This window comes from Sceloporus occidentalis, unplaced genomic scaffold (assembly GCF_023333645.1).
Source record: "Sceloporus occidentalis isolate IW3139 unplaced genomic scaffold, rSceOcc1.0.p SCAF_3, whole genome shotgun sequence".
Taxonomy (NCBI): Eukaryota; Metazoa; Chordata; class Lepidosauria; order Squamata; family Phrynosomatidae; genus Sceloporus; species Sceloporus occidentalis.
The window spans coordinates 147,183,238-147,201,624 of record NW_028316983.1 but is presented as its reverse complement, the minus strand read 5'-3'; the positions used below and the strand labels follow the sequence as shown (position 1 = coordinate 147,201,624).

At 38.4% G+C, this 18,387-nt stretch overlaps 1 protein-coding gene across 1 annotated transcript in view; it reads left to right on the top strand.

Annotated features, from left to right (window-relative positions):
* The window catches only part of LOC149316943 (unconventional myosin-X), a 199,075-nt gene that overhangs the window by 162,905 nt on the left and 17,783 nt on the right, over window positions 1-18,387 (top strand). The window contains exons 25-32 of the mRNA XM_089516575.1: window positions 212-1,120; window positions 2,318-2,441; window positions 3,726-3,969; window positions 6,434-6,529; window positions 14,038-14,131; window positions 14,971-15,026; window positions 16,673-16,815; window positions 17,931-18,125. Coding sequence (XP_089372701.1) covers window positions 212-1,120; window positions 2,318-2,441; window positions 3,726-3,969; window positions 6,434-6,529; window positions 14,038-14,131; window positions 14,971-15,026; window positions 16,673-16,815; window positions 17,931-18,125 — 1,861 coding nt within the window. The remainder of the gene's footprint in view (window positions 1-211; window positions 1,121-2,317; window positions 2,442-3,725; window positions 3,970-6,433; window positions 6,530-14,037; window positions 14,132-14,970; window positions 15,027-16,672; window positions 16,816-17,930; window positions 18,126-18,387) is intronic.

Below are 18,387 nucleotides of genomic sequence, written 5' to 3'. Positions count from 1 at the left end.
TATTTCCAACAGCACTCCTGCATTTTGTATGAGATGTAAATTCTACACAAGCTATTTGCTACAATTTAACTTTTTGCTGTTTGCAATTCAGTGTAATGGTATTTTTTCTGTTTGTTAAGCAAAAGGGGAAAGTGATCTTTTCAAAGTAAAAATTGTGGAAGGATTATAGTAGTTTACAAGGAGACAGAATAAGAAATCTTCTGTGTTGCAGTTGCAGGCAGAGGAAGAGAGACGGCAGCAGGAACTGGCAGCTATTCAGAAAACCCAGAAGGAGGAACAGCTACAGCGGGACCTGGAGAAGCAGAAAGAAAATAAGCAGGTGGAAGAGATCTTGCGCCTGGAAAAAGAGATTGAAGACCTGCAACGTATGAAGGAGCAGCAAGAACTGACATTGACAGAGGCCTCATTGCAGAGACTGCAGCAACTCCGAGATGAAGAGCTGAAGCGACTGGAGGACGAAGCCTGCCGAGCAGCACAGGAGTTCTTGGAATCCCTAAACTTTGATGAAATTGATGAATGTGTCCGAAACATTGAGAGGACGCTCTCTGTAGGCAGTGGTTTCTGTGCAGAACTAAGTGAACAGACTGGGAATGCAGGCATTGAAAAGCCCAATTTTAACTTCAGCCAGCCATACCCTGAGGAAGAGGTTGATGAAGGCTTTGAAGCAGATGATGATGCTTTCAAAGATTCACCTAATCCAAGTGAACATGGCCACTCTGATCAAAGGACAAGTGGCATAAGGACAAGTGATGACTCTTCAGAAGAAGACCCATACATGAATGACACAGTAGTTCCAACAAGTCCTGCTACTGGCAATAGCACGCTTATTCCTTCTAACCATGACTCCCTCAGTCTCCACAATTCCTCGAGTGGTGAATCCACATATTGCATGCCAGAAAATGTGTCATGCAGGCCCCAAAATTCCACTGACCTAATCTCTCCTGATGGAGACTATGATTATGACCAGGATGACTATGAAGATGGTGCTATTACTTCTGGAAGCAGCGTGACTTTTTCTAACTCTCACAGTAGTCAGTGGTCCCCTGACTATCGCTGTTCTGTGGGAACATACAACAGTTCTGGAGCATACAGATTTAGTTCTGAGGGAGCTCAATCTTCTGTGAGTATTATTTTTCTTTACTATTTTAAGAAGGAATAAAAGTAATGTTAAAATGTCCTAGGTTAAAGGTAACTTTGCCAAGGTTAGTATGGTATGTTTCTTTTTGTCAAGAATTGTTCTTAATTGGCAATCTAGTTACTGATTTTCCCCTGTTTGTTGGGGCAGCCTTCTGCAGTTCTTCAGTACTTTCAAAATTGCAATGGAATTATATTAGAATTGCCAGTGTATTCCAAGTGCAACTCCAGTTAACAGCAGGATTCAGAAATTTTGCATATAACACGAGAGAGAGAGAGAGAGACAAAGGAGGTTCCTTTTCCGCTTTTGTAATTTACAAGTGTACCATAAGCACAAGTGAAATTGCAGTGAAGTCTGAAACATAATACACCAGATGAAATCAAACATCCTAGCCCTATGCATATCACAGCAAATCATCACTGTGAAAGCCTTGAGTGATAGTGAAGAAAAAACATGAAAATCTCCTAGAGCAAACAAAAAAGGAAGTGGCTAAAGGTTTCCAGTTCATTAAAATAAGCATTTTCTAATATTTACTTTTTACAGCAACAGATTTTTAACTTGTAACTTAGAAATTCATTTCTGTCAGTTTGAATAAAGCTGATCCAATATCGATACCCTCTTATCTAACCTAAGTTTAGATTCATTTACTGTGAAGGTACATTATCATTTGAGAGGGGAGGATATATTGCAAGAGATGCCCATAGTCTCACAGAAAGTTAACTTTTTCTCTGTTGTTTTTTTAAAAAGCATTATTTTTACTGACTATAAATGAAGTAACACATGAGTGAGAGGTTAAGTTCTTCTGTAAAAATAGAGGAATTGCCTTGGTAGAAGGAGAACAATTATATATGAAAACAATATGTTTGCCAAATATAATCTGTTGTTTGAAGACTGCTTTGTATTCTTTAAGGAAATTTCCGGCCAAAAAGTGGCAGTTCAAATGTTATTCCTGCCCTGTGCCACTCTCTGGGATTATCCCTGAGAGACTGGCAGTAGGTTTCAACCTCAAGTATTTGCATCCTGTCTCTCTTATCACTATAGAAGAAGGGAGCAATCAAAGGGGAATATCTTGTTCATGTGTGTATGTTGGAATAGAGCCTGATTGTGATGAAATGGCCTAAATTATTTTTTCTGTCAATTAAGTAATTAATTCTTCACATTCTGTTGATCTTGATCTTCCAGTTTGAAGACAGTGAAGAAGATTTTGACTCCAGGTTTGATACAGATGATGAACTTTCTTATCGAAGAGATTCAGTCTACAGCTGTGTCAGCCTGCCTTATTTCCACAGCTTTTTGCACATGAAAGGTATTAAATAGTCCAGACTAGTTTAAAGGACCAAAATGTGGTGACCTTCTTTATTAGTTGAATATTAGTGGTCAGTAACTTTGTTGGATATTGTAATACACTTAGAAGAAACGATAATGTGGAATCTTTCTAACACTACTTGGAAGTATGTGTTTTTACCAATTAGAGTTGCTGTAATCATGGTCAATGGAAACATGGTCAGTGTTGTCTCATTTGTTTGCATGTTTCATGACATGTATTTCAATTTATAAAAATGAAGGGCCATGTTTTCCAATGTAGCCTAAAAGATTAGAAATACGTAAGGAATAAACAAGTCCAAGGAGCAAGTCATTTCAGACCATTGATCCAGTTGGTCATAGATGGAAATGCTTCTGAATGGTGTTCCTGTGTGCCTAAACATGCCAACAGATAGAACCAAACAGCTACTGAAGATGCTTAAAAGTTGGCAATTGCTTTGGTCCACATGATGATTATGCTGTTGGTTTTCTTGAGATTCTGTCTGATAATTGACATTCTGTTTGGTCATATGTAACCCTGTCCTGTGTTTCTTTTTTTATTCATAAGAGTGATAGCTTCATTACACCATATGACAGAGGGAAGGCATTCCTACAAGGCAAATGTCAATACTCAATGTTATGTTACTGAGCTTGTGTTATAAAGGAAAAATTGAATCACTGGTGTTAATGAGGGAAGCTTGGGAGAAGAAAGTTGGGTGAAGCTGCTGATCTCAGATATCTCAGATCCTAGTCAAAGGAGAGTGCAGCTTGAAACTCTCCTGTTTAAGCCAGATTTGGTTGATTGTAGTGTATGTAGTGTAGTAGGCACAACTTTTGCAGTTTTTAGTACAGTAGGCCTGACATATCGGCAAGCTTCTGATTTGCAATTTTAACCACCCATGGATTGCCATGACCCAAATTATTCAGTGACAGCAATATGAACTTGTGCATGCTGAAGCATGTGCCCATCGGTCACATCTCTGCCACTGAATAATATGGGGAATGATCATCCACATAATTTTACATCTGTGGAGGACCTGGAACTGACCCCATGCCAATACAGGGGTCCCACAGTACTGACTGATCACCTAAATTGATCCTTTTTTCAGTTTCTGCTCCTAGGAACCTGAGGGCTTCTTCAAAAAATATCTGAATCATAGCTTGTTCATTATTCCTAATATTGTAATAATTCACTATTACTAGCAATACAGAGCAATAAAGGAACATTGGACTTTATTTTTTTTAAAGCTATGTTTTAAAACATATTTCTTACATGCCTTCCTGACAGGTGGCTTGATAAATACATGGAAGCGTCGTTGGTGTGTCTTAAAAGATGAGACTTTCTTGTGGTTCCGCTCAAAACAGGAAGCTCTCAAGCAAGGCTGGTTACATAAGAAAGGTGGTGGGTCATCTACACTTTCCAGGAGAAACTGGAAGAAACGCTGGTTTGTCCTCCGGCAGTCCAGGCTCATGTACTTTGAAAATGATAGTGAAGAAAAACTTAAAGGGACCCTCGAAATCCGAATGGCCAAGTAAGCGAGGCCTGCTCCAGACTTATTATTCATATTACAGCTGTTGTAATCTGTTCTAAACAAATTTCTAAACTGCAAATACTTGTCCCTGCTCTCTTTTACCAAAACTGTCAAAATTAGAAATAGGTAAATCTGTCCACCTCAATTTTGGTCACATTCTCGTTTTTCCAATGCTTTGTTCTGTCCCAGTTCAGCATTGGATTACAATGGCATGAGACAGACAGCCTGAAAAAGGTGGGCTGCCGTCAGCCTAATTTCCTCCAGAGGGAAACTGCAGCAAATCGCGCAACTTTCCTTCAGGAGGAAAAGGACCCAGAAAAAAGGGTTCTTTTTGCACCGCAGGGCTGATGTAACACAGCTGTGTTAGGGTTAGGAATTGCATGGTTGCCATGCGGTCCCTAACCCTAAAATCGGCACCAGCACTGCACTGACAGGATCTTAGGTGAGGAGATGGAATGGGCAGCCTGCATTAAATCTTGCTTGGGAGCAGTCTGCTGAACTGCATCAGCAGCGAGTTATATTATCTGGTGAGATAACAGGGATGAAAGTCTGTTAATCCAGGTAGTTACAGGGTGCTAAGGAACAAGTCTGGCCCGCCAGAGAAGTTTGTGCAATATATTTACTAACTTTGGTTAACACAAGACAATAATTGTCTTGCTAGATCAAGCCAAGGCTAACAGAGTTTGGTCAGTAAGAGAAGGGAAGGTGGTAGACGCCTGTTAGACCAGCTGACTGCCAGTTTTTATTCCCTCTGCCAAAGATAGGGCTTTGCATAAACACAATAAAGAATTAGTACATCCACAGCATGTTCATAAGCACTGTCTCCAGTCGTCTTTGATGTTGAATGAAACTACTAGTTTGTAACAAAGAGAGGATGTATATCTTGTCCAAAAGTTGTAAAACCGTGGTCAGTGACTATTTTGGGCAGACTGACACTACCTTGGGATCACATCTCACTCTTTCTCCTCCACTCCCAGACAAATGACCTTCTGTTTAGCTTTATCAACACTCATCCGAATCCTCTACAGCATGTTTTGCCTACTTATTCAGAAAAAATCACTACTCCGCTACAGGCTTACAGATGCTAATTCCATTCTAAAATTTCTTTGAGTGCAAACAAAAGGTTTTATCTCTTAGTTTATTAAAATTGTTTATATATCACTTTCCTAAACCTCCCAAAGTAGTTCACAAAACTCCCCAAAGCATTGTACAAAATTATGAAGTGATATATCAGTAAAGATTAATACAATACAGTACAAGATGATCAGTCAAACAGATCATCCTTAAAGTCTAGTGTCCTGACACCTGTTGCCAAAACGATAACAGTACCAGACAGGTTTAACTGGGAATTGAGTTCTGGAGGCCCTGTTGTAGTTCTCCCTGTTCTTTACCTCAGTGTAGTAAAAATCCAAAGGAGGGCTTTTGATTAGTTTTGCAATACCAAAAAAAAGGTCCATGTGGAAAGAGAGTCCTAGAAATATCCTAAGTTGTCTATAGGTTTGGAAGTTTAATTTGGGCAGTAGATAACCTTTTGCTTTTTCTGAGAAATATGCTGTAGTAAGATAACATGTTGACCATATAAGAGTGGCCGGTAAATGACCTAGAATGTTCATTAGTAGCTGTTTCCAGTAGTTAACTTGTCTAGAAAGATATTATTAGAACTCTTGGAGTACATCCCATGACTTTCTGAAAGCCATAGATTATGCAATTTCAGAACCAATGTCTGGCAATCTCTGGCATCCTTCCTGCAGCCATCCTAAAAGTAATGTGTATACAACAAACTATCTGTGCTATTTATTTTTTCCATTCCCAGATTATCTTCTGTGGGACTACCATACAAGGATAAAAACTATCTTTCATAGCCTTAGACAGAATTTTCAATGCCCCCCTTGCAGTCAATGTATATTGTATTAGATATGTGAGAAGTATTTACAATGAATATGATTACTTTGTTTTTCATAATCAGGAAGACACAATCAAGTTGACAAACACAGCCAAAACAGTTATGCCTGCCATAATTTTGTAGTTCTTTGGCATCGTTTTCCTTTGCTTCGTCATTTGGATCCTTTGTTGTATGTCCCTAAGTTTTACCCTCGACATATCCATGGGTCATATCAAAATCCATAATTTTGCCCCCAAAATCTGCTCTCAACTTATACATGAGGTTGACTTATAGTCAAGTATATATGGTATTTCAAACCATAGTTTGAAATTATTCTAGTTATTCCAGGGGATAGTAGCATACATAGATCAATGGGTGAAGAAAATTAAGGTGGAAATGAAGCAGATCAATAGTAAAATGCCTGCATGGCTGTAAGAATTGGCAAATACCTGAATAGAAACAGGAAAAGTGGAATAAATGTTTTTTGGCCATTTATTCTTAATATGAAGAGAGATTATTTTTGAAACACCAGGATCCTGTCAGTATGGATTCATGTATTCTACCTTTTCTTATCCATTTCAGAGATATCATTGATAACACAAGCAAGGAAAATGGGATTGACATTGTCATGGGAGACAGAACATATCACTTGATTGCTGAGTCTCCAGAGGATGCAAGGTAATAAGATTCTCCTTTGTGTTCTAAGTATATTTTACTCTTTTGCACATATGAGCTCCAAGACCACTTGGCCAGCACTAAACTCATTTTAGCATTCCCTCAACAATAGCAACAAAACCAGCAGAAACAATAGGCCAGTGAGATTTTCAGATGTCGTTCTGCCAGCTATAGTCTTAAGTGTAGTCTCTCCACTACACAGACTCATAAAAGATGAGCATGGACAAATTTGTTTGCAAAGTGCTATTCTCCCCAAATTTCTATATGAAGAGTATAATGTATTATTTGTCTGACTGACAGAGCTTTGTTATTCTGATATTGTGTTTGGAAATGAAGATTTGTGTGTTTAAAATCTTATAGCATATTAGTACACTGCTGTGTAATTTTTAGTAAGGGTAACACTAAATGTTTACCTTAAAAATGGTAGATAAAACAAAAAAAGAAACTTTGGTTCTGAAAACATTCAGTATCTGAAAGAGATTACTTAAGATCACTGAACAGAGCACATAAATATGTCAATCATGGCCTTAAAAGTAAACTATTTTTTTTTTTCAAAATTCATTTTGGTCTAATCTGCACTGCTGAAATAATGCAGTTTGACACTACTTTAACTTCCATGGCTGAATCCTACAGAGTCCTGGGATTTGTAATTTTTTTGTAGCACCAGCATTCTTTGGCAGAGAAGGTTAAACACCTTGTAAAACTCTAAATCCCAGCATTTCATAGAATGAAGCTACAACACTTAAAGTGGTGTCAATCTGCATTATTTCTACAGTGTAGATGCACCCATCGTTTATAGTTTTTCTGCTCATCTCTAAATCTTTACTCATGTTGTCAAAAGCATTTTTCATGCACTAAAAAGATAACAAATAGAACAATGGCCTCTTTTAAGGTAGGAAAAAATCACTATACTCCCACTTTTCAGTGGTCCAGTTTCAGGTTTGATTTTTCCCTTTTTATCATTGTCTCCCAAAATAAATCTGTAGAAGTTCCAACAACATTTACTAGCATTAAAGGTGACTTTTATCCTTTGTCACATATACCTATCTTCTTTTCCAAAACATAAAGATAATTACATGCTTTCAAAATGTGTATAGTGTACACACTGTCTACTCTCTAGATTCACTTCTTGTCATTTTCTTTATTTATCTTTCCATGAGATAACTGTCCTTCTGATAGACTTTGATTATAATGGGAACCAATTATTTTCCAGATGAAGTGAAATCAAAATGTTCTATGCTGGAAACTGGACCTTTGAGTTGATGGGAAGCCTCTGGTTAATGCAAAATCTGCTACTATTCCTTTATTTACCAAGGAGTGGGGTCAAAGTTACAGTTATTTTGGTTTCTTTACATCAGCTCCACTCATTTCTCCATGACAGCTATGGAAGCTTTATGTCTATTACATATTGTTGCCAAGAGTAGGAAAATTAAGCACAGAACTAGTTGTTGGTAGAATAACTGAATAACTGAAAAGCTGAGTTAAACATGCTATTTGCCAGAAATGATCATCATTTATCCCCTGTGAACATTTGCCTTTCTTGCTCCCAAATTTTTAGCTGTCTTACCAACAACAAAAGAATGTACAATACTGTAGAGATGGATCACTGTTTCTTTTTCTTCCCATGTGCTAAGTATTCCTTTTCCATAGAAATATGGACTCATAGAAGTAGTCTATGTATTGAGTTACATAGACTATAAACTGTCAGCATGTCATACATATATGACATATGAAGTGCTCTCATTAGTATGAACAATGACCTTTCACAGAGGGAACATTTACATCACCAGAAACAGTTTCATTACTAAGGCAGGAAAATGTCCTATGATGCAGATAATGTGTTTTCCCCTCTTACCTCACTTATGCCTTTTCTGAACTTGGGTGTTCAGGTATTGTGAAACACACAAATACTTACAGGCTTACAGATTATTACTTTTTGTAGCTCACAGTACCCTCTCACTGAGATTGGAAACTACACTAGCCCACAAATAGTGTAAGATTCTTTATCCTAATGCTTGAAGCAGTAATGCTTCGGTGAAGTAAATACCTCCAAAAAGAAAGGTCATTGTGTGTGTCGGTATCACATTATCACATATTTTGGTTCCAAAAAGGCATGGGGTACTTTTTGTTCTCTATATCTTAGATCAGCTAGGACCAATAGGAAGAATACAGTAGATTTGCTGGAATATTCCTTATCCCAGGTGTTGTATTTTGTTTTGTCTTGTTAATGGAAAGAAAACTAAATACTTTGCTTACCTGAAAATATTCCTAGGGTGTAAAGTAGATAGCCTGAACCCCTTCAAGAAAGATGAGAACATTAATATTTCAAATAATAATTACCATATCTAAATGATTATTTTATTGGAAACAAGGGTAGGAGAGTGTGACTCCTGACTCCAGTGTTGCAGCCCCTCAAAGATCTTTTGGTGAGTCCCAAAACACAAAAACATTTTTTAAAAAATCCAAACATTGGGCTATTTTTGGCCAAAACAGCTAATAATGACAAAAAATGTCCCACAAATGCAGCAGTTTTGGTCTTCCAGCATTTATCACCTATTGGCCCATCAGAGCTCCTAAGGCAATGTAAGTAATTAAGTTTAATGTGGTATCTCCAAGTCATAGCATAAAATGTTAGGAATACATAATAAAATAACACATACATGTTTTCAAAAGCAACTTCAAAGCCTGTTATAGGTACAAAATACAAAACAGTGGTCACAATGTGATTTTTTTAATCCACATATTAAAACTAAAAATGCCAACTGCAATGTGGCCAAATATATACCAGGTATAGCTCTTTTTCTAATTTTAAAGAGATTAAAAAAATTAAGAGATAAGTAATATACTGGAATGCATCTGGCAGTAAATAGTAAATACTTTCCTTTTTGGACCCTGAAAATCTTACAATAATCTGGTTCAGAAATCTGCTTGTTAATGTTACTGTAAAAAGGACAATGTAAGAAATAATGTTTAATATCTTCCGCTTGACCCACTCACAAGGAGAAAGACTCCATTCCACAAGGACCTTATGAAATCTGTCCTCAAAATACACAGAGGGCATACTTCAGAAGTATAAACTTTTAACAAGTTGCCTTCCATAAGTGAGTGCTAGTAAGGCCTGTAAGATAATGGGAAATACATTTGTTCTTAAAATGAGAGTAGTACATGTAAAATTTTGAGTGCCAGACCAAGCTGACATCTTGATTAGCATCCTGGGCAGACAGTTCATACTAATTTGTAGATCTAAATTCCACCAGTTCACTAAGGCGATGTATAACAGATAAAATAAATAAAGCATTAAATACACAAATAAAATGTGAAGTCAAAGGCTTTCATGGCCAGCATCCATAGTTTTTTGTAGGTTTTTCAGGCTATGTGACCATGTTCTAGAAGAGTTTATTCCTAACGTTTTGCTAGCACCTGTGGCTGGGATCTTCAGAGGATGCTGACCTGGAAGAGAGTGGGTATACTGTATATATACTGTGTGATCCTGGGTAAGGAGGAATGATCCCCATGTTAATCTGTGTATTGTTTTGTTGTTGATGGCCGGGCCTCAGGATGGGAGGATAGCAGACACTAATCCTCTGTTGCATATCCTCCCACCCTGAGGCCCTGCCAACAACAACAGAACAATACACAGATTATCATGGGAATCACTCCTCCCTACCCAGGATCACACTGTGTGTGTGTGTGTGTGTGTGTGTGTGTGTACACACACATACACACACACCACTCTCTTCCAGGTCAGCATTCTCTGAAGATACCACAGATGCTGGCGAAACATTATGAATAAACTCTTCTAGAACATGGCCATATAGCCTGAAAAACTCACAAAAAACACAAATAAAATAATCCTAAAACTATCTAAAACAACTAATTTCAAATAATTTGAAAAGCATAAGACAACCACCTCTGGGTTTAAGGACTGAAAGCCACACATAACATATCATTAGTCTTGCAGGAACTACAGTGGCTTCCAGTTTGCTCTGAACTCAGTTCAAGGCTCTGGTTTTGATTTACAAAGCACCAAACAGATTGGGCCATGATATGTGAAAGACTACCTCCTCCCATGCTCTGTGCTGCTAACGTGATTAGGAATATTGGCTTTAAAACTCTTGGAGCATGATTAGGACATGTCCTGAAAATAAGGTAGGAGTTTTTTGGAAATCTGAAAAGCATCAACATACCAAATGTAATTCAAAAGAATTTAAGAATTGCTGGAGTAGTTTAGATCAGATATTTGGGGGGCGAGGGAAAATGCCCCTTTCGGATTAGAACAGCCAGTGACTTTGGTGACTGGGCATACTGAAGAAGTACAACCCAGAACAGTAAAATGTCCAAGCTCTCAGTTTAAGGCCTTTGTGTTTCAGGACCATCTGGCCCTTTAAGTCTGTGAGTAGCCAAGGCCTAGCAGAAGCTAATATCAGGGAACGCATAATAACCAACATATTGTTGATTTGGTACTTTAAGTATGTGGCTATTGCCTCATGAGGCTCCCATTAGTTTAATAGGCACTGATCTGCTGCTGGTCTTCCTTTACATATGTGTCTAGCCCTTAACAGCACATCAAGTGGCAATAAAATGGGTATTTTATGTTAAAACAAGAAATGCTTGTTTTAATTTATTATGCCAGTTGGTTTCCTTAATTATCCTGACTCATGTGAAGATTTAGCAGAAAAGGGTCAACAATAGTTCTTTGTTCCTATTGGAAAGTATGCCAAAATAGTTAGTCATTATCTGTTTTCACCTTTGCCCAGAGATTAGTGTAAAGTGCTCCAAACAGAAACTCCAGGTGGATGTTAATATTTAACATGCTCGATTTAGACTACAATTGTTCTGTTCAATAAATCCAAAGCTACTATAAGTATAGTCATCTCCTGTGTGTGTGTGTCTGTCTAATCTTCAGAAATTAATTGTGCTTTAAAATGTAATATATTTAAGGGGTGGTCTTGACCACATCTCTCCATCACAGTAGGGATGCATCTGCACTGTAGAAATAATGCAGTTTGACACCACTTTAACTGCCATGTCTCCCTCCTACAGAATCCTGGGATTAACATCACTCTTTGACAGAGAAGGCTAAAAACCTTGTAAAATTAAAAATCCCAAGAGTCCATAGGATGATGCTGCAGCACTTTAAATGGTTCCAAACCTGCTACAATGTAGATGCATCCTCAGCCACCACACAAACAAAGCCTGGAAAGTTACTTTTAAAAAGAATGACTATAATGACATGCTGAAGCTCCATGGTAGGCTAATGCTTTGGGTCCCAGAGTATCATCTTACAACTGCTCAGTGGTGGATGGCTTCAGTGTGTTAGTATATTCATTCTTCTTACCCTGGGTTGTTGCAGGGATGAAATAACGTTCATGTAAACAACCCCCAAGTTACTTGAAGGACAAATGAAATTCAGAATAGGACATATTTGTAAAACAAATTGTCACTGTTCCATAGAATCATATACAGAAATGGAATAGGAAAAGATCGTAATGTTGGAGAGACAAAGCTGAAATACGGAATGAATAGAGATTTCTTTTGTAAAGCATATTGTGGAAAGTTACAGAACATTTTCTGAATGCCAAGACTGTGGTCAGATGAAGTGTACTGTAATGTACCAAGCCATGGACTTGGGTGACTTTACCTGAGGGCATAATTCCAGTTATGCACTGTTGAGTTTTGAAGTAGTTCTTATTTCATTGCTGGAGTCTTAAGTTATTGCAAGTAATGCCTTGAAAGTGTCAATAAGAGGAAAAGACATTTTAAAAGACCCAAGTCTGGACATTTTGATTTACTAGAGAGCCAGTTTTTTTCAGATAAATTAAAACCAATTGCTTTACAGTAACTACATAATGATATTTAACTGGAAAAATGAATGAAAATAGATAGATGTGGAGATGGGAAGTACTTACTGTATCGAGAACGAAAACGATTTCTCCCCATGTGATTAAAGAGTGTGAAGTCAATCAAATATTGAACAATGGTGGCTAGTTTAATAATCCCCTCCCTTGTTTATTAGCAGGTAAATAACCCATTTTGTTTGTTATATATCAAAACTGGGTTCCTTTGGACAGATGAAGACAAGTTTTGTGTATTCTCCATTCTAACATCCCTCATGTGCAGTGATTTCACCACTGAGATTAGATAGGCTGCTTGTGCAGAATGTTTCTGCAATTTGATTTCATTTTCCTGGACGTTTTCCTGACTGCTACCATTGCCAGTTACCTCCGGTTATTTTACTATCTGTATTGTCTTGAAATTCTGTTTTACTGTGTTACTGGTTTGTTTTATTTCATTTTCTTACATTTTGTGGAGCTTTTGGGGGAGGTTTTTTTTTAAATGAAAAGTAGCATACATGTATTGATTTTCTTTTTTAAAAATCTTATAAATAAATATTTGTACATTTTTGTTAAAATCCAGAAAAGTGCTTGAATAACTATTAAAACAGAGTTAATAAGAAACATCTGAAAACAATTTAAAGTTGTTGGGTTAGGTTGACAGCATTTGAAGAAACTCATTAAAAAATGGATAAATATTTTTATGGGTAGATCAATTATATAGAGTTTTGGTAAGTGTTTTTTGTCTTTTATATACTGTAGGCCAGGGGTAGGCAACCTGCGGCCCGCGGGCCAGATGCGGCCCGGCAAGGCCTTGGGACCAGCCCCCGCCTGATCCTGCCGCCGATTGCCGCCGGAGCCTTTGGCCTATCAGGAGGAGGCAGGCAAGGGGGGGCAAGCGGCAGGCAAGGGGAACAAGCGGCGGGCAAGGGGGGCAGTTGTCTATAGAAGCCTCCGAAACATGCATTTATATTAATAATTTTTAAAAATCAGCAAATTTTTTTACGTGTCCTCCATTTGAAAATTTTATCCTACATTTGTCCTGGTTTATTTATTTAATTATTTTTTTTATAAAAAATTATTTAATTATTTATTTTTTGGCTTCGCCCCCCCAGTTGTCTGAGGGACAGCAACCCGGCCCCCGGCTCAAAAAGGTTGCCTACCCCTGCTGTAGGCTGTGCATTATCTTAAAAAAAGAGAGAAAATGTTATGAAAGATAGCTTAAATGGTATCAAGATTAATACAGATAGAATATACCTGTAGAAATCAATGATGTATCCACTATTGCCTTTACTGTGAAATGGCTCAGGGTGTCTTGCAGATGAAAAAAGGAGTACTTGAAATCTTTCATTTGTAAAACATGTAGAGGTGTTGCTTAATAGCAAATAATTTTTCTTTTGTTGTGACATATAGATTGGGAGGTAAACGATGTGGATTTAAATTCTAAAACATTGCATATCTTGCATTTGTGGAAAGAAGAACTGAAGTTGATTGATTTAGGTGCTCATTTACAATGCCTTTTCCCTTGGTACAAGTAGTAAGAACCTGCATATCCTTTCAAGCAAAATTTAGTAGCCCGGTAGAACTCACTTCATTTCAAGAGAGCAGGAAAGACAACCAATTAGTTGCAGAATTTCTTTGTGCTGACTCTTTTTTTCCCCTTCCTTGTTTCTGCAGTCAGTGGTTCAGCGTTCTGAGTCAAGTCCATGCTTCCACAGAGCAGGAAATTAGAGAGATGCATGATGAGCAAGCGAATCCACAGAACGCTGTGGTAAGGAAGGATTTTGAGGCATGCCATTAGCTCCCGAGGCTTGTATTTTTAGAATCAGGAGGTCTTGGCTGTCAATTGCATATTATTTTAATTTATTTATTTTATTTAGAGTATTTATACCCTGCACTTCAACCGGAAAGGCTCTCCAAAAAGTTTACAGATTGCTAAATTGACAGTTCCCTACCCTCAGGCTTACAATCTAAAAAGACATGACACAAAAAAAGAAGGGAATGGCAGTAGAGAAGGGGAATAAGTTCAACTGATATTGCTGGTTCTTCTCTCCCTCTAAGGCCAGGGCGGTGACAGCTGGAATGGAAGGAGGACCTTCCATCTGCCTCTGGGGCTGGACATGGTAGAGCTGTGCCTGCCTTATCTTTGTTTGCCTTCCCTGTCTCTTTCCTGTGGCTTGCCCAATCTTCCAGAAAAAGTTTTGGGATTCACAGGGAAGTTCTATTCTATTGACAGAACTGCTTTTATCAACAAATGTATTCCTTTGGAATGTGGCCATGATAATGTTTTTCCCTAGACAAGAACTTTGCAATAGAAACAGGTCTTCCAAAAGTGTGTACCAAAAAGTCCTGTGAGCTTGTTTTTGTTTTTTAAAATAAAGAGTTGATATAGAAAACAGTCAGAGTGATACCTTGTCCTAATATTCCAAATTGAGTGAAAGGGCATTTGACAGATACAATCATGTAGCTCATATTGAATTCACTAATCTTTACTGTTGAATCCTCTAACATTTATATCATTATCACAATTTCATGCAACCATTAATTTCTAGTAGCGGTGTGCTTTTGGATTCAGTAAACTAGGAACAAAACATTTTGTTTTTTACTTAGGGTACACTAGATGTTGGACTGATTGATTCTGTCTGTGCATCGGATAATCCAGATCGGTAAGTAAAACTGCTGCTTGTGAAGGTGGAGTGATGGTGGTAGGGGTTGCCACCCATTCCACCCTTTTTAAAATGCATTATTTTCATCAGACAGTACTCAGAACCTTTGCAAAAATAGCATTACTCTAACCTCTCAAAATACCATAAAAGAAAAAGAAATGTCCTGGGAGGAAAACTGGAGGAATTCTGGAAATTTTGCATCTGTAGTTAGAACATATATCTTTTAAATGTGACTCCTAGAATTTCTGACCCAGCAAAGGTTTATGCCAGTTACCACTGAAAAAACACACAAGTAAGTTGAAAAGAGCAGCTTTGGCAGCAGTACTGAAGCAATTTCCTCCACATTTCAGAAGGAATAGTCTGGAATAATTCATTTCAGGGTTTCAAACAAATAGAAAGCATAGACTTCATGCCCAATATCACTTTACACCTCCACATTTCAAAACTGGCAAGTGATCTCAGAATGTTCTTAGCCTTGCTTATAGCCCTTCTTAGATTTTTCCTCCATGGGTTTGTTTGACGGGTTACAGACGGCCCTCAAGGGGCCGTTTTCCCGCCGCCACCATTCGCTGCGGAGGGAAGCCCCAGCGGCCAGACCGTGAGGCTTCCTGGTGCATCGAAAAAGGAGCGCCGAAATGGCACTCCTTTTCGAAACGCGGAAGTGGCGCCACGAGGGGCGAAACGCGCCCTCGTGGCGTCACTTCCGCCGCAACATGTCTGGACACGCAGCGTCCAAGACATGAAAATGGCAGCGCCCATGTGGATGGGCGCCGCCATTTACGACGCACTCCGCGCGTGTTGGGGCCGGGGCGGGTTAGGAAGGGGTGACTCTTCCTAACCCTAACATGCCCCTTCCTAACCCTAGCACGCACGGAGTGTGTTGTTAGTGGCAGTCTGTAACCCGCCTTTGACTCCCTTCTAAAGGTCTGGCATATCCCCTGATGGGGGTCTATTTTAAAAATTGGTTTTGTATTAAAAGTTTTCCAATCCTCCAAGAAAGAGTTTAATTTTAGTAAGTTGCATTTTTTTAAAAAAAATCAACTTTCATGCTGGATAATTTTAAGAACTTTTGGACAGTAACTTGTTAAATGTTAATTTATTTATCAGCCTGGTCCATTGATATCACTATTTAATATAGTTTCACAGGAGCCCTCTTTGAAAAGTATGACCTAGGAGTGGGATTGCAAGAAAATCTTATATGCTATTTGGCAGACAGTAATTGCAGCAGACTACTATTACCCATTAACAAACCAATCCATAGATACCTAGCACAGCTAGAGTGAGTTTTGAAAGTTGACAAGTTGAAAATGCCACTCCTTTGTCCCCAATAATGTCTGCAGCAAACTCCTTGTTCAAGTGCATAAAAACATGGATAGGAACAAACTCTCCATTAAACATTTATTGGGCCTGGCATCTGAATATAAGTGAGTTATTGGATTATACCAAGCTTTTAAATGTCAAGATTTTAAAAACAAGTCAGTTAAAGTAAAATAAAGTGATTTAACACTTGCCAAAATATACAGTACAAACAAGTGGGAAGTGCTTATGCTGAGAGCAAACACTGTAAGTCAAACTCATTTGTTTTGAATCCAAATAATAACCATATTTACTATACAGCTATTTTTTTCTTTATATTCCCTGCATAGACCCAATTCATTTGTAATCATCACAGCTAATCGTGTTCTTCACTGCAATGCTGACACTCCAGAGGAGATGCATCACTGGATCACCTTGCTACAGAGATCTAAAGGGGACACTCGTGTGGAGGGACAAGAGTTCATAGTCAGGGGTAAGAACATCTTACAGAAGAAATTCACTGGAAGAATATGGGAACTTTTATTGTGAAATTCTGGTGTTTGAAATAGTTAATGCAGAAGGTCATTGCATAGACCATGTCTTGTATGTCTAAAGCAGTTTTAAATCTTTTAAGATACCACAAAGAGTAACTCCTGACTGTTCTAGAAGTGCTGGTTCCCACATTACTACAATATAGTCATGTGGTCAGTTGACTAGAAAAACATCATGACATAGCTGGAAGGGAGGCTTTCTTGAACTTTGTGCAATTGGATCTATTAGCATCATAAATATTTTGACAGACCTTTACAATGAGTTGACTCATGTTAAAACCTGTGACATTGAGTGAACTGAAATGAAGTCTCTCTGAAGAAGGGGAAAGATTTTAGTGTTGGATATTCTTCCTCAGATAATTTTTCATGCCATATTGGATTGAAGCACCCCAAAATTGCTGGTTGATCTGAATTTAGAAATGAGGGCATTTCTCCATGTTCTACACCCACTCCACCTCCCAAAATTATTCTAGTTCTTTTAACTTCAAAAAGGTTGAGATCTTGTTGCTCTGTCTGCCTCATTTCCAACTTATGGTGACCATAAGGTGAAAATTTCACTGGGTTCTCTTGGCAAGATTTGTTCAGAAACAGGTTGCCTTTGCCTACTTCTGTAGCTAAGAGAGTGTGACTTCCCCAAGGCTACTCAATGGGTTTCCATAGCTGAGAAAGGATTCAGATCCTGAGTCATAAGAGAGTATCAGACGGGCAAAAGTGTAGGGAGAGAAGCGGGATACTCCCATCACTATCGCACGATTGCTGGAAAGATTATCAGATGATGTTATGTAACGTTGCAAAGTTTCCTGTTAATAAAAAGTGACTGGGCCATTCCACTTCAGTGCCAGGAGAAGGACAAGATGACCGTGACATCACATAACTTCATCTGATAATCTTCCTGCAATTGTACAATACTGGCAGGATTATCCTGCTTCTCTGCCACCACTTTTGCCTGTCTGATAATCTCCCCTGTCCAACATCACAACAATTACAAGTTAAGAGAGGTTCAACATTGTTCCAGAAGACCTGCAATTCAGGAAGTGTAATTTTTCTTCCTGTCTAGGATGGCTGCATAAGGAGGTTAAGAACATGCAGAAGATGACTCTGTTGAAACTGAAGAAACGGTGGTTTGTTTTGACGCACAATTCTTTGGATTATTACAAGAGCTCAGAGAAAAATGCCCTCAAATTGGGCACCCTGGTGCTAAACAGCCTCTGTTCTGTTGTGCCTCCTGATGAGAAAATCTTTAAAGAGACAGGTAACTATTTTTTGTTCATGATCCATCCAATGTGACTGTTGGTAGTACCATTGAACATACTTTGCAGTTTCAAACAGATTTAGAGGCCTGTTACAGACTGCCAAAATAAAGCTGCTTCAGGTATCTTTGGAGGTATGCTATTTAAATGATGCATGGGTCCTAAGTGTCCAGAGGTCGCGCCAAAGCCACACTCCATTCCTAAGCACTGGAGTGCAGCTTTGGTGCAGCTTCCGGATTCTTAAGATGCATGCATCATTTAAAC